The sequence below is a fragment of the Monodelphis domestica genome, chromosome 2 (assembly GCF_027887165.1).
Source record: "Monodelphis domestica isolate mMonDom1 chromosome 2, mMonDom1.pri, whole genome shotgun sequence".
Taxonomy (NCBI): domain Eukaryota; kingdom Metazoa; phylum Chordata; class Mammalia; order Didelphimorphia; family Didelphidae; genus Monodelphis; species Monodelphis domestica.
The window spans coordinates 275,751,210-275,768,520 of record NC_077228.1 but is presented as its reverse complement, the minus strand read 5'-3'; the positions used below and the strand labels follow the sequence as shown (position 1 = coordinate 275,768,520).

Sequence of the window (17,311 nt, the reverse complement as noted above, 5' to 3'; positions counted from 1 at the left end):
CCATCTAAGAATCAATATTGTGTATTGATTCTAAGGCAGAAGAGCAGTAAGGGCTAGGCAATGGGACTTAAATGTCTTGCCCAGGGTCACATAGCCAGGAAATGTCTGAGGTCAAATTTGAACACAGGACCTCCCTTCTCTGGGCCTGGCTCTCTATCCACTAAGCCACATGTGTTCTTAACTTTAAGACCAGCATTTTGGGGGCAGCTAGGTATTGGACCAATACACAGTATTGATTCTAAAATGGAAGGTAAGGGCTTAAAAAAAAAAGACATGCTTAAATCTCACCTCCAACACAGTCTTTGTGCCAACCTGGGCAAGTCTCAACCTCTATGAGCTTCAATTTCCTCATTTGTAAAATGAGGGTTAATCATATTTAGACCTCACAATGTGCCTCTGAAGCCCAAATGATGTATCTTTTGTATTCAAGTCATTTACCCATTTTGAATTTATCTTGGTATAGGGTGTGAGATATAAGGTGTGGGATGATATCTAAACCTAATTTCTCCCATACTGTTTTCCAATTTTCCCAACAGTTTTTGTCAAATAGTGGGTTCTTGTCACAAAAGCTGGGATCTTTGGGTTTATCAAAGCTTGCTGAGGTCATTTACCCCTACTCTATTCCACTGATCCTCCCTTTTTTTCTTAGCTAGTACTATATTGTTTTGATGACCACTGCTTCATAGTACACTTTAAGATCTGGTACTGCTAGGCCCCAATCCTTTACATTTTTTTTCATTGATATTCTTGATCTTTTGTTCTTCCAGATGAACTTTGTTATAGTTTTTTCTAATTCTATAGAAACTATCTTTTGGTAGTTTGATAGGTATGGCACTAAATAAATTAATTTGGGTAGAATTGTCATTTTTATTATATTAACTTGTCCTACCCATGAGCAATTAATGTTTTTCCAATTCCTTAGATCTAGTTTTAACTGTGTGAAAAGTATTTTGTAGTTGTGTTCACATAATTCCTGTGTTTGTCTTGGCAAAAAGATTCCTAAATATTTTATATTATCTAGAATGATTTTAAATGAGATTTTTCTTTCTAACTGATGCTGCTAAGTTTTGTCAGAAATATATAGAAATGCTGATGATTTATGTGGGTTTATTTTGTATCCTGCAACTTTGCTAAAGTTGTTTGATTATTTCTACTAGCTTTTTAGTTGATTCTCTAGGATTCTTTAAGTAGATCATTGTATCACCTGAAAAGAGGGATAGTTTAGTCTTCTCATTGCCTACTTCAATCCCTTCAATTCCTTCTCTCTCCTCTCTCTCTCTCTCTCCCCTCCCCCCCTTCCCTTAATTCCTTCATTTGTATTAATTAAAATCTCCATAAAACCCAGCTAACTCGGGTATTTTCATATTTGGGAATTTTCCCATGGTGGCCACTTATTTTAGATTTAAATCAAGACACTAAAAATTATCTTTACAGTTTGGCCAAAACCTTTACAGTTTTGGCAATTCACAGTCTTGGCAAACCACATTTTCGTGGTTACAGGTGGGAAGTCTGAAGAAGACAGTCTTCCTAAAAGGTCACGGGAAGGAGATGTAGAAACTAACCAGGTCTTCTTATGCCTATTCCCTGATTTCACACCTACCTTAACTTCCAGAGTCCTGGATAGTCAATCTTGTGTTTTCAGGGCTGACATCACTACCATCATGCTCTATGATGTATTGTTACAGCCTGGTCAGGAGCTAGAGCTCCATACCTCAAATTTTTCATCTCTCCCATTGGGGGAAATAGATCATGTAGAGCCCACTCTACTTTCCAGGGATTGCCTAAGAACTGATCAGAATGCCTGTACTTCCAGCAAAGAGAAAAATAGAAAACTGAAGATATGCCTGCAGCTTAAAACTAAAATGATCACAAATGAAGATCTTTGCCCAAGACTTGTTCAAAAGCAATCCCCAAATTAACAGAACATAAAGAGATCTAGTTAGTTAGTATCAGAATTCTTTTCATGTCCCAAATAAGCAGGGTTCCTTTGGTGGGATCAGTGTAGTCATCCCAAGAGAGGAATTTCTTGCTACTCATAATTAAAGCAGGTTTAGCTATGCAATAAACTAAATGACAAAGGCATTATCTGCTATCAGTGACACAGGGACACTAAGGACATCAGGGAAGATACCATGGAATAGAACAAATAGAAAGTGTACAGAAAAAGTAAATGCTTGTTCCAGGTGGTGCTTGTGCATCTTACCCACATATTCTGAGAGGAAGACGACAAAGAAAGGAGTGACCAAGTCATTAATTCCCTGCACATAGCCACTGGCAGGATGTCGGATGGCCCAAATGAACAGAATTCTTTCAAAGATCTAGGAAAAGGAGAAAGAAGAAAAAGACTGGGTTACAGCCTGGCAGAATATCACCTTCAAATTTCCCCTCATACTATTTCTAGGGTTAGTGAAGTTTTTAAAAGAAAGGCTTAGCATCGTAATATACTCACGTTAGGAAGTCTAAGATGCTTACCAAATTCTTAATTATGCAGGTGTTTAACCTTTTTCTCCTTTGGTTATCTGATGATCTCTACAAGGTGGGAAAATAATCAACATACCTATAGCCCCTGAAAGTTAACAAAGTGCTTTCCATACAACAACCCTATGAAGTACCAAGATTATCCCCATCATGCAGACAAAGGAACTGAGGCTCAGAATGCTTCAGTGACTTACCCATGGTCACATGTTATTGGAGCTGGGAGAAAAACCCAGATCTCCTGACTCTAAGTCCATTGCTTTTCCCAATAGATGAATGAAACTCAGATCTGTTCAACTTTGCTACCTGGATGCTGACCAGAATGGGTAAGTTACCCAAACAGACTATTATTCTTCTACCACAGTACATATGAAGATTGACTACTTTTAATTCATTCTCCAATCTGAGAGGAACATCAAAGGGTATTTGAGCTCATTTCTCTTTTTCATGTACAAAGGAGATGAAAGAAGATGAGTGATGATATAGGAAGAGGACCTAAAATAATTATTCCTATTTAACAATTAATGTTTACAAAGTACTTTATTTACAACTCTGTGAGATAAGTACTGCCAAGTACTGTTTTACAAATGAAGAAACTGAAGACCACAGAGGTTGTGACTTTTTTCCCAGTTAAAGCAGGTAACCCAACTTAGCTAGATTTAGAGGAAGTCAGTTTACAATCAAGGCAAAACACAAGGTAATCTAGGTATTATCTTGGGATAGTTAGTCATGTATATTACAGTCAACTGAATCCTTAAGTTGGGAAATGGAAGATAAGGAAAAAGCTCTAAGGATAATCTCTGCAGGTGAAAAGAACACTACTGGGCAAAGGGGAAGATGGTACTAGAGTCCTGGAGCTCTGTTCACTCTGGCCCAAGATAGCTCTCCTTCCCCTACAACCTCCAATTTCCAAAGTAGTTTGTTCTTTGCTTCACTACAGTATCTATGCTTATGAGACCAGACAGACACCTCTGGAGGTCAGACTAGGAAGGGACTCACAAGACCTGAGTTCTAGTTCTGATTCTGTCATAACTATGACTAAGTCTCTTCCCCACTCTGGGCCTCAGCTTCTCACCAGTAAAATTTTGGGGTTATATGACTGTCAATGATCCATTCAGCAACTTGACTTCAAGTTGTATTCAAAGACTCCGTATTTTAGAAATCTGAGTAAGTCATAAAAGACAATGAGGCAAACCAGAGGCAAAATAACAGGTGAACAAGGGCTCTGAAGTACAATTATACACGGTAATCCTACTCTCAAGCTCCTTAAAAAACTTTTTTTTCCCAATTACATGTCAAAATAATTTTTAACATTTTAAAAATATTTAAGTCCCAGATTTTCTCACTCTTCCCTCACTTAGAATGTAATTTGATATAGATTATGCCTGTGTGCTCATGTAAAACATATTTTCATATTGGTCACGTTACTTAAAAAACCCACCACCACCCCCTCAAAAAAAAAAAAAGAAAAGAAGAAAAAAGAAAAAAGTTTTGTTTTTTTTAAAATGGCCTTTGATCTGCATTCAGAATCTATCAGTTCTTTCTCTGGAGGTGGATAGCATTTTTCATCACGAGTCTTTTGGAATTGTGTTGGATCATTGTATTGCTGAGAATAGCCAAGTCATTCATAGTTGATCATCATACAATATTGCTATTACTGTGTGCAATATTCTCTTGGTTCTGCTCATGTTACTTTGCATCAGATCATGTAAATCTTTCTAGGTTTTTCTGAAAGCATCCTGTTCATCATTTCTTTTAGCACTATAGTATTCTGCCACAGGCCGGGGTCCAGTCCCACTCATGGCTCCAGAGGTCCTCAGTAGGTAGAGCGGATAGGTGAAATGAAAGACAGAAGGCAGCTCTGTGTATATGTTTCTGCCTGGGTCATGCTCTGCACGAAGTGGCTGCTTCTCCATGCCTAGGTTTGGCCTTTATTTTTATACCCATTTTTTGGGCACACAGATACATTATTCAACATACATGTTCGAGTAAAAATAATTGGATAAGTGATACATTAACTTTTAACAAATTGTTTGATTAACATTCAGAGATCATTCTATACATTTGTATGGTAGCTATTGATTTTGACAGGAAACACAAAGGTTCTACACAAGATAAATGATTTCATCACAGGTGGCTTGATTTTTTCATTAACTTGTGAGGAGCTTTGAGCTTACAGACAATCAAGGAAAATCACTTATTACCTTTAATAAAAATAGATAATCAGAGATCCTAATGAAAATTAACAATCATAGTAGTGAGGTTGAGAGATCAGAGAGGTACTGAGAGCACAATTCAGATTTAATATTAGGCTGATCATTATTCAGGGTTTACTAGGGAGTTTCTCAAGAGGAGTTTTGGTAGGTAGAATCAAGTCACTGAGACATGGTGGAGCTTGGTGTACCTGTACAAGTCTTTCCTTATGAATGATTTATGTACTGGCTTTAGGAGAACAAGTCTCTGTTCAGGGGGAGTAAAGGATATTCTGGGCTTGGCTTGTGAGTAGAGCTTTTGCTGGGAATTATGTACCTAAGCAAAAGTTAACCCATAATAGTCTTTTGGGTTTGGTTTTGTGAGTCTAATCTTTTGGTGATATTTTGGGGAAATAGTGTGCAAGCATTTTGCTCTTATATTACTTTTTCTGAGACTAGGGAGAGGACAACAATCATGTCAATTTTAAGAGTAAGGGATGTTGGTGAGAGAAGTCATGCAGAGGGGGCTGAGTGGGCAAGTCCATCCTGCCAAAGAGTTATTCTTTGATATCTTGTCCAGCAGTATTCCATCACAATTATGTACACAATTTGTTCAGATATTTCCCAATTGATGGGAATCCCCTCAATTTCCAAATTTTTGCTATCATGAAAAGAACTACTCTAAATATTTTTGTACATGTAGGTTTTTTAATTTTTTGTGATACAGACCTAGTAGGGGTATTGCTGGGTCAAAGAGTATGCACAGATTTATAGTTCCTTTGGCATGCTCTCTTTTTTGAAAAGAGTTTTGAAATGTTCTCTAGAAAGATTTGATCAGTTCACAACTCTAGCAACAGTGTTTTAGAGTCCCAATTTTCCCATATCATTTCCAAAATTTGTCATTTTCCTTTTCTGACCTATCAGTCAACCTGATAGGTGTGAGGTGGTATCTTAAGAGTTGTTTTAATTTGCATTTTTCTATTCAGGAGTGATTTAGAACATTTTTTTCACATGACTACTGAGAGCTTTGATTTCTTTGTCTGAAAACTGCCTGTTCATTGATTTATCAATTGGCGAATGACTTGTATTCTTGTAAATTAGACATAGTCCCCTATATATTTGAGAAATGAGGCCTTTATCAAAGAAATTTGCTATACATTTTTTTCACTTATAATTATAGTATTTTCCCCTGCCTTCTATTTTTCTCATTAATTCTTTTCTCTTTCCTTTTGCCTTGTTCCTCAACAGTCCCTATCATTTTTTCAAATTGTCCTCCCTTCTATCAGCACTCCTCCCCATCCACTGCCTTAATCCTCTTCTTTCCAACCAAGTGAGTATGTTATACTCATTTTGAGCTAATTCTGATGAGAGTAAGATTCAAGTACTGTTTTCTACCCCTCCTCCATATTACCATCCACTGTAAAAATTCTTTTGTGCCTCTTTTATGTGAGATAATTTATTCCATTCTACCTCTCTCCCCGTTTTCCCAATTAATCCTTCTTTTTCACCCCTTAATTTTATTTTTTAAAGATACCATACAATCATAATAAACTCATATCCATACCCTCTATGTATACTCCTGATTGTCCTTACAATAATAAAAGTTGTTAGGAGTTATAAGTATCTTCCTAAGAAGAAATGTAAACACTTTAACTTAAATAAATTCAGTATGATTTTTCTTTCCTGTTTACTTTTTTATGCTTCTCTTGAGTCTTGTATTTTAAAATCACATTTTTTATTCAGTTCTGGTCTTTTCATCAGGATTGGTTGAAATTTCTCTATTTCATTAAATATAATTTTCACCTGAGGAATTATACTCAGTTTTACCAGGAAGATAATTCTGGGTGGTAATCCTATTTCCTTTGCTTTCTGGAATATCATATTTCAAGCCCTTCAAATAATTTAATGTAGAAGGGACTAAATTTTTTGTTATCTTGACTGGCTCCATAATATCTAATTGTTTCTCTTTGGTTCCTTGTAATTATTTTCTCCTTAACCTGAGAGCTCTGGAATTTGGCTATAATATTAATGAGAGTTTTCATTTGGGAATTTCTTTCAGGAAGTGATTGGTAGATCCTTTCCATTTCTATTTTACCCTCTAGTTCTAATAAAGCAGGGTAGTTTTCCTTGCTAATTTCTTTTTTTTTAAAAAACCCTTATCTTCTGTCTTGGAATCAATAAGTGACTTGCTCAAGGTCACACAGCTAGAAAGTATCTGAGGTCAGATTTGAACCTAGGACCTCCTGTCTCTAGGTCTGACTTTCAATCCACTGAGTCACCCAGCTGCCCCCCTTGGTAATTTCTTGAAAGGTGATATATAGGCTCTTTTTTTGATCGTGGCTTTTTAAATAGTCCACCAATTCTTAGACTTTCTCTCTTGGGTCTATTTTCCAGGTCAGTTTTTTTCCAATGAGATATTTTATATTCGCTTCTATTTTTTTATTTTTTTTTAACCGTTATCTTCCATCTTAGAATCAATACTGTGTATTGGTTCTAAGGCAGAAGCGTGGTAAGGGCTAGGCAATGGGAATTAAGTGACTTGCCCAGGGTCACACAGCTAGGAAGTGTCTGAGGTCAGATTTTAACCTAGGACCTCCTATCTCTAGGCCTGGCTCTCACTACACTGAGTCACCCAGCTGCTCCCTTTTTTCATTCTTTTGATTTTGTTTCATTGTTTCTAGATATCTCATGAAGTTATTAGGTTCTTCTTACATATTTACAGTTTTTAAGGATTATTTTCTTCAGTGAGCTTTTGCATTTCCCTTTTCTATTTGACCAGCTCTAGTTTTTAAGAAGTTCTTTTCTTCACTGAATTTTTGTACCTTTTCCCCTCATTTAGCCTATTCTATTTTTTAAAGTATTATTTTTCTCAGGTTTTTTTGTGCTTCCTTTACCAAGCTGTTGTCTCTTTTTTCATGATTTTCTTGCATCACTCTTATTTCTTTCTCCATTTTTCCTCTACCTCTCTTATTTGCTTTTTTCTTAAAAAAATTAATTTGTTATATCAAAGTTTCTCCTTCCCTCCTTCTTTCCCTTCCCCACACAACAGAAGAGGAAAGTATCATGAGAAATCCTACTTGATTTTTAAAATCATTTTTGAGCTCTACCAGGGCCAAAGATGAACTCACTTTTTTTTTTTAAAGATTTGCAAGTAGCTGCTCTGATTTAATTGTCTTCTGAGTTTATGTTTATATTCTTCCATATTCTATTACCATAGTAACTTTCTATGGTCAGTTAAAAATTTTTTTTTGCTCATTTTTCCAGTCTGTTTTTTTTTTTACTTTTAACCTCATATTAAAGTTGGATTCTGCTATGCCCAAAGGGCGATAAAAGACTGTCTGCCCTTTGATCCAGCCATAGCACTGCTGGGTTTGTACCTCAAAGAGATAATAAGGAAAAAGACTTGTACAAGAATATTCATAGCTGCACTCTTTGTGGTGGCCAAAAATTGGAAAATGAGGGGATGCCCTTCAATTGGGGAATGGCTGAACAAATTGTGGTATCTGTTGGTGATGGAATACTATTGTGCTAAAAGGAATAATAAAGTGGAGGAATTCCATGGAGACTGGAAGGACCTCCAGGAATTGATGCAGAGTGAGAGGAGCAGAACCAGGAGAACAGTGTACACAGAGACTGATACATTGTGGTACAATCGAAGGTAATGGACTTCTCCATTAGTGGCAATGCAATGTCCCTGAACAATTTGCAGGGATCTAAAAAACACTATCCACAAGCAGAAGATAAACTGTGGAAGTAAAAACACTGAGGAAAGGCAACTGCTTGACTACAGGGTGGAGGGGATATGACTGAGGAGAGACTCTAAATGAACACTCCAATGCAAATACCAACAACATGGAAATGGGTTTGAATCAAGAACACATATGATACCTAATGGAATCGCGCATGGGCTATGGGAGAGGTGGGGGGGGGGGGAGGGAAGAAAAGAAAATGAGAAAATGATCTTTGTTTCCAATGAATAATGTTTGGAAATGACCAAATAAAAATTATTAAAAAAAAAAAAGAAAGCAGGTAATATGATATGTATTTATCATATAACACATATTTCCCTGTTTGCCATGTTGTGAAATAAGACATATATTGCTTATATTGGAGAAAAAGTCATGGAAGAAAAAAATGAAGAATGGTATGTTAATCTGTTTCTTCTCTTGCAAATGTTTTGTTTTTTTTTTTTGGTCTTGAGACCCTTGGAACTGTCCTGGATCCTTGCCTTGTTGATGATAATTAATTTTTATTTAAATTCTCTTTTTTTCCAAAAAAAAAAAAAAAGTTGGATTCTGTTTCAGGGTTGTAAGGGGTACCATTTCAAGTTTTAAATTTTTCATGTTTCAGGACTAGTGCTGGGTGTCATGATATAAAATGCTATATACTAGATTAAGAACTAATGATTTCAGAGTACAAATAAAAGCATATTTTTATTTGCTTGCTTTATTTGTCTTGCTTTCTGGAGGTGGTGGACATGATTAATTGCATGTTTTGCATGACTTTGTATGTATAATGGGTATTGTACTTCCTGACTTTTTAAAAGGTGGTGGAGGGGGTGGAAGGAAGGAGAGAATTTGGACCTGAAAAAAGAAATTATTTTCTTTTTTTTTGGGTAAAAAAAAAACAAAAGATACCAATAAACATTTATTTAAAAATAAAAAAAATAAAAGAATTTTAATTGGCCTCTATATTTGTTAAAGAGAGTGTAGTACAAGTGGCTAGGGGCAGCTAGGTAGCTCTGGGGATAGTCAGGCCTAAAGGCAGGAGGTTCTAGGTTCAATCTGACTTCAGACACTTCCTACTTATGTAACCCTGAGCAAGTCACTTAACCCCAATTATCTGGCCCTTACTTGCTCTTCTGCCTTAGAATGAATTGTTAGTATTGAATCTAAGATAGATGGTAAGGGTTTATTTATTTATTTATTTTTAAAGAAGAAACAGCTAAAATGTCTTACTGTAGACATTTCTATACTAAGGGTGAAGGATCACAAAAACTGACCCAGAAGTGAGGCTGTCCTCAATGTTTTCCCTAGGTTTGTACACTGGCACGGCAGTTGAACAGAGAGGGTTAGTATACCCAATTACTGTATTTAGCACTCTAGACAAGGTTCTCTACTATGTGTAGTCCTCCAATGGCTTCTTTCACCCTCTGGACCATACTGAAACCTTTAATGCTGCCCTCCTTGTGTTAGGCTCTTTCCTAATGATTGTGATTCATCTTCCTACAGACCTTACAGACAGACTCTCTCCTCTTCCTTATATAATCCCACCCCCCCCCCCCCCCATTTAAAACCTTACCATCTGTCTTTGGATTGAATCAATAATAAGTATCAGTTCTAAGGCAGAAGAGCAGTAAGGGTTAGGTAAATGAAGTTAAGGGACTTTTCTAGGGTCACTGGAAATGTCTGAGGCCAGATATGAATCTAAAACCTCCCATCTCCATACCTGGTTCTCTATCCACTGAGTCACCTAGCTGTCTCTCTCTTTCTCTTTTTTAAACCCTTACCTTCTGCTTTAGAATCAATACTATGTATTAGTTCTAAGGCAGAAGAGGGGTAAGGACTAGGCAACAGGGGTTTTTAAGAGACTTGCCCAGGGCCACATGGCTAAGAAGTAGCTGAGGCCCGATTTCAACCCAGAACCTCCAGCTGGCTCTCAATCCACTGAGCCACCCAGCTGCCCCCTTAGCAGTCCCCTTTACAGAACTTCTTACCTACCTTCTCTTACCCACCTGCCCTCCTGCTTCTTCTACTTAAAAGCTTTTTACCTCATGATAAATCTGTTTCAGTTAATTCAGTTTACTTTCCTTTAAACTGAAGCATTCTTGTAGCAAATATGTTTGTTGATTATTAATCTTGACATTTCTATTAAGAAACAAAATTCACAAGGGCCAAAACAAAACACCATCTTAATGATGTTCTTCCAAGTCTAAATGAGGTACTGTATACTTTGTGAATTCTCAAGTGTCAGTAAACTGATTACAAAACTGAGTTTTAATAATAAAATACATATGAGACTATTGTTCAGAAGCTGGTGATATAATAGTCCTTCTTGTCTAATGAAATCAGAATAAAGCAGCAATGAGGTCAAAGTTAATTCTGGGGAATTAAGTAAGATCTGAGAAAATACTATAATGACAAAGGCCAAGAAACATGCTACTGTGGGACATATAAAAACCTAAATTTTTTATATTCTTACAAAGCAGTCCAAAGGAGAAGCCCCAAAGAACTCCTTTGACCACAAGACATCTGTTACTGAACATTTTTAACAATGCCTGAATTGGCCACTGTTCTGTTTGTGAATAGGAAAATGCAGCAGGAGACCTTTCAAGATCCTTCCTAGTTCTGTGACTCAGTGATCTTCTGTATACAGCACACGCTCCATTGCCCTCTGTACCACACACACAAATGTTTAAAGCTCATGGGTTGGGTTTGTTGCCTCTACAGAGTACCCAGTCTAGTACTTAATAAACAGTACCTAGTAAATACTTAATAAATGTCTGCTAACTTATCTGCTGCTTCTGGTGTTCTTCTACTGTAGCATACTAGAATTTAAAAGAGAATGGTTTGTGATTTTCCCTTCACATTCAGGTTTACCAGAATACTTTCCCAAGCATAAAGGAATATGTGAACCATGTGTTAAAGCACATACATAGCTATAAAATATGTCTCTGAAGTACCAGATTCAATAGATGGTCAGAACTGGATGGGACCTGAAAACCATTTAATCCAGCCAAGCTTTTGATTTTCCAGATAAGACAACTGAAGTCCACAGATGTAAAATGACTTGCCCATAATCAAAAAGCTAACCAGGGGAAGAGTTTGGATTAGAGCTCAGACTTCTCTTTTGGTGTTTTTTTTTATATGACATTAAGATGATACTCCAACATACCTATACCAAATAAAGAGCGAAGAAGAAAGGAGTTGAATAATGGAGAGTCTAGCAGAGGTGCAAGCTGAGGAATCTCAAAAGCTTTCTGTTTCCTCTTGGATAGCTTTATTGTTTTAGAATCCCTAGAACAAGTGACAGATGTATATTTATGTGGCTGAGAACAGGTTTGCCTGATGGATTAAAAAGGACATCAGGCCCTTTGGCCACAGAAATGGTCAAGAATGCCTGGAGGCTTCCAGAGAGAAGGTACCCACTGCCTCCCAATTCCATTTGGGCTGGGAAATTTGTCCTTACAGGAAGTCTTACTTTGAGTCTCTGTAGCATCCCCCCCCCCCCCCCCCCCGTTGCTTGTTGTGCCTGATGGAGTCCAGCAAGATGAGAGGATGAGTCCAAAGCCTCCTCTTCCACATACCCTCTCAAATACCTGAAAAGGTGACCATTATGCCTCCTTGAAATCTTCTCTTCGCCAGATAAACTTCTTATTTGGCTCTAGTCCATTAACTATCCTATTCACCCTCTTTTGAATTCACTTCAATTCACAGCCTTCCTTAACTATAATATCTCAAACTAGATATATTTCAGTCATGGCAGGACCAGGACAGAGGATGGTAAAACTATTTACTTCACTGCTTAGCATATGGACCTTTCCAAATGACATCTAGGAAAGCATGAGCTTGTCTGGAGCTGCCACCTGGTTAACTCAACTTGAGCTGACTCTATTATGCACTATTTTCTAGACACACCATTCCCCATCCTGCCCTGGTTTTGTTGAACAGAAGATCAAAATTGTATGTTTATCTCTACTAAATGACATATTAGTAGACAAAGCTCATTTATAAAACTTTTCTGGATCCTGCAAACCAATGTGCTAAGTTATCCTTCTCAGCTACATGACATCTGCAAATCTGAGAGCATGACTTCATCCATCTCATGTCTAGAAATAGTAAGCAATATATCATCATGCACTTCTAAGATCTTTCAATACAGCTACCCAACCAAGCTGGCAATGAATCATTATCAACCAATTGGACCTTTAAAGTCTGGTCATTTAGCTAATTCCAAGCCTACCTAACTATGGATCTGGGATCTGATGCATAATCTTTCCTCAAAATACAATATAAGAGATTTGTCAAATGCTGCAAAAATATAAGAATGCTATTATCTACAACATTCTCCTGATCTTCCAGTCTTGCAAAAAATAAAATAAAATAAAGTTAGCATAGCATAACAGAACACATTCATGAAACCATATTGGCTTTTAGGGAAAAAAAAATCCAACTTCTGTCTTGGAATCAATATTGATTCCACGGTAAAAGAGGGCTAAAGGCTAGGTAACTGGGGTTAAGTGACTTACCCAGGGTTACATGGCTAGGAAGTGTCTGAAGCCAAATTTGAACTATGACATCTTGTCTTTAGGCCTGGCTTTCAATCCACTGAGCATCCTAGTTTTTTTTGTTTTTTTTAAACCCTTACCTTCCGTCTTGGAGTCAATACTGTGTATTAGCTCCAAGCAGAAGAGTGGTAAGGGCTAGGCAATGGGGGTCAAGTGACTTGCCCAGGGTCACACAGCTAGGAAGTGTCTGAGGCCAGATTTGAACCTAGGACCTCTTGTCTCTAGGCCTAGCTCTCAATCTACTGAGCTACCTAGCTGCCCCCCATCCTAGCTTTTAGCAATCAATGCTTCCTTCCTTCTTGGTTCACAAATCACCTTTTTTTAATGTGCTCTAGAATTTTGTTGCAAGAATAGAAATCAAATTCATCTGTTTATAGTTTGCAAATTTCACTGACTTCCTCAGAAAAGGGTCCAAAAATCTAAGTTCTAATCCTCATCTTGCTTCTAACCAGCTTTGTGACTCTGGGTATGTCATTTAACCTCTTCAATACTGAGTTTCCTTACCTATCAAATGGAGATCTTTGCCTTACTTAAGATATAGATTAAATGCAATGTATGTGAAAGCGATTTGAAATGTAAGAAGCATTATATAAATTTAAGGTATTACCAACTGTAGCTATGTAATCTGCTGCAAGAGGAAGAGATTATGAGAGCACAAAGGAAGGGTGACAGCAACACTATATGAAGTCCAAGTGACACCATCTTTAATGGGAGAAGGGCCTGAATAATAAAGTGTATGCCTCACCTCCTGAACAAGTGGCTGTTGGAACAACGGGATGAGAGGATTCGTCCTTGGAATGTCAATGTGTATCTGAAAAAGAAGAGCCATGTCCAATTAGGCCCATGGCCAAAGACAACCACCAGTCTACACTTGTTGAAGTTATTTTAGGACTTGAACACAAGGGGCTGATTACAAGCTAGTGCATAGGAATGACATTTCCTTTCTGCAGGCACACAGAAAATTTCTACTTCAGCTGATCAGTGTGAAAAAAAGCCCTACATACTCCCATCAGTTCCCCTTAAAGTACATCTTGTGGTAGCACCCATAAGCTGAATTTACAGGATAACGACCGGTTGAAAAGTGAAATAAAGAATGGGTTGAACAATGTTAGTCACAACACCCACACAAAATCAACTGCTCTTCCTGTTGGAGAGTCATTCCAATGTGTTATTGGGATATCTCATATTGAGAATTCATTAAACAATGCAGATGTGGAATGCAACTGGAAAGATCCACTTTTTGTGTTTTCAAAGTCTTACTCAGCAAAAACAGCTGTTGCTCTTGTGATTTAAGAGGTCTAACAGCTAAAGCTGTGGCCTTGCCTGGGGACCCAAGAGAAACCTGTGTACCTTTAGTGCAGAGGTGGGGAAGGACCCTATGGAGCCACTGTGAAACAACTGTCATCTTCAATTCTCAACAGTACAAGCACTTTGGCCTGTTAACTTCAGGGACGGGAAGCCCTTGAGAGTTCTCTCTGAGGCCCTCTTATGAGGGCCTCCCTCATGCCAAGTCTAACAAACAAAAGTGTCAGGAGCATTAAAAAAGGCCACAATTCAACCAACATCTCTTTGATGCCTGCTGTGTGCAAAGCCTTGTGCTAGGTTACCCAACAGTATAAAAACTTTAAGGGGAACCAGTCAGGTACAAATAAACTATCATACAAAACAAGACATCATTAATAAACAGAAAGAGTATATTGTGTTGAAACCATAAGCAGAAACTGACACATGACAAAAAAGGGCCTATTTTTAAACTCTGACCTTCTGTCTTAGAATTGATACAAGTGTCAGTTCCAAGGCAAAAGAATGGTAAGGGCTAGGTAATGGGGGTTAAGTGACTTACCCAGGATCCCACATCTAGGAAGTATCTAAAGCCAGATTTGAAACCAAATTCTCCTGATTGGGTCTGGCTTTCAATCCTCTGAGCCAATCTAGCTGCCCCCACATTTAAATTTAAGGTATAGCTCTTTCTACCAGTCTTTTTAAAAACCCTTTCTCTCTTAGTTACAACTTTACAACAAAAGGGCAAGGGCTAGGCAAATGGGGTTAAGGGATTTGCCCAAGGTTATACAACTAGGAAGTGTCTGAGGTCAGATCTGAACCTAGGACTTCCTGTCTCTAGGTCTGACTTTCAATCCACTGAGCCACCCAGCTGTTCTCTGCCTCCTTAGTCTTTCTCTATCTTTTACTACGATTATGATCATGGATTAATTCCTCTAACTCACTGTTGCTGCCAAACCTATTTGCTGCATGATAGCTATACCATGATAGTAAATATCCTGATAACTATAAAAAGCAGCTGTGGGCAAGCAGATACTAATATGGAATTGAGGCTTTAATCAACTGGTCTCGAGTTTTTTTGGTTGTACACCTCATCAGTAAGAAATTTTTGAGCATGCATTCCCAACTACTACTAATTATATACCTTTAAAAAAACTTTCACAAAATAGATATTATACAACTATAAGATAAAGACAAAATCATATTTTTTTCTAGTCAAAAGAGTGCCACTGCAGTTTAATGGGGACAGCTACATAGTTAGATTGTACTTCTAGTTCTGTGAAAATTGGAGAAACTATTGCAATAGTTTAGGCCCAAGGTAATGAAAGCCTGAATAAGAGTAATAGTCATGTGAATGTAGGGAAGGGGAAAGCTGCTATGAAGGTAGAAATGACAAGATCTGAAGAATGACTGGGCATGCAGGATGAGGAAGAGTAAAGAGCAGGGAGTGGGGGCAACTAAGTAGCTCAGTGGATAGAAAGCCAGGCTTGGAGAATGGAGATCCTGGGTTCAAATCTGGCCTCAGACACTTCCTGGCTGTCCTGAACAAACCACTTGAATCCCATTGCCTGGCCCTTACTGCTCTTCTGCCTTGGAACCAATACTTAGTATGCATTCAAAGACAGAAGGTAAGGATTAAAAATAAAAGGAGTTGAGGGTGGCACTGAGGCTGCAGACCTAAGTGATTAGAAAGATGGTGGTACTCATTTGGTAATAGATAAATCTAGAAGAGGGGTATATTTTGGGATAAAAATAATGAGATGAAAATTGCAATGCCCATAAAAACCCATCCGTGCCTGCTCATTTTGGGTGTTTCATTTTGTTTAACTCAAAATAAAAAGGGAAAAGGTAGAGCTCTTACAGGTGACTGCCCTTAAGTTCTGGGTCCACCCTCACTGGAAGAAGAGCCTGCCATATATCTGTGAGGTTATTCTAGGGGGTAGAGGAAAGGGAAATTTTCCCAATAGTAACTGCCAGCTAATAGTGGTTAGGTTATAATTGCCTTGATAGGGCTACACTTGGCTTGGAAGGGAAGGTTGGGGGTTTGCCTTCCCAAATATTGGGAAAACTTTCTTTCCCTCCTTATTTCTACCTTAAAGTCTCAACTAAAGGTCCATCTTCTGCAAGATATTTTTCCTAATCCTCCTTAATTTTAGTGCCTTCCTTCTGAGGTTATCCTTAATTAATCCCATTGATAAACTGTTTATACATAGTTGTTTGCACCTTGATTCTCTCCCACTGGATTGTGACCTCCTTGAAAGCAGATTCTTCTTTCCCCTCTTTCATTCTCCTCTCCTCTGTTCCTTCCTCCTATCCCTTCCCTTTTCCCCTCCATTCCTCTCTGAAGGAGGGGGTGGGGCAAGAAAGGGGGAGTGTTGGGTGATAAGAATAGGAAAATTTGTGTTAGAGACAAGCCCCAAAACAGCCTATGAGGGCTGGGGAGAAGTAGTAGAATGCAATCCATCTTTCCATCCTCTGATTGGTGGATTACAGCCTTTGGGGTCAGGCCACCACCCCTACTTTGGAGACCAGCTTTATCCGACTCAGAGAATATATGATATCCAAAGAAGGAAAGGTCAGAGTCCGGTATCTGGAACCATATCATCCTCCCCTGGTAACAGTCTGAGATGAATGATACATTAAGGAGAAAAGAGGAAGAGCCAGCAAATAGAAAATATACCTGTCGATAGGTATCTTGGTGATGTTCTTCATTTCTGGAATCATAATACTGCTCAATGAAACCAAAGTACTCCTCCCGCTTCCTCTGGAGAGTCATCTTCCTCCTCTCAGTGTTGGCTGGGAGGTATCCCTACAGAAAGGAGCCCACATAAAAGGTGAACAGGAACTGGTCAGATGGAACCATAATTTTATTTTTTATTTATTTATTTATTTATTTTAAAACCCTTACCTTCCGTCTTGGAGTCAATACTGTGTATTGGCTCCAAGGCAGAAGAGTGGTAAGGGTAGGCAATGGGGATCAAGTGACTTGCCCAGGGTCACACAGCTAGGAAGTGGCTGAGGCCAGATTTGAACCTAGGACCTCCCGTCTCTAGGCCTGGCTCTCAATCCACTGAGC

At 38.2% G+C, this 17,311-nt stretch overlaps 1 protein-coding gene across 4 annotated transcripts in view; it reads right to left on the bottom strand.

Moving 5' to 3' along the window:
* TBC1D22B (TBC1 domain family member 22B) overlaps positions 1-17,311 on the bottom strand; it is a 137,366-nt gene that overhangs the window by 57,027 nt on the left and 63,028 nt on the right. For 2 of the 4 annotated variants that reach the window (XM_001370075.4, XM_016431029.2), the window contains 3 exons: positions 16,916-17,044; positions 13,700-13,765; positions 2,204-2,318 (listed from right to left, as the gene is read on the bottom strand). In XM_001370075.4, the coding sequence (XP_001370112.3) occupies positions 2,204-2,318; positions 13,700-13,765; positions 16,916-17,044 (310 nt within the window). The remainder of the gene's footprint in view (positions 1-2,203; positions 2,319-13,699; positions 13,766-16,915; positions 17,045-17,311) is intronic. The other 2 variants (XM_056818155.1, XM_007483814.3) reach the window with 2 other exon arrangements.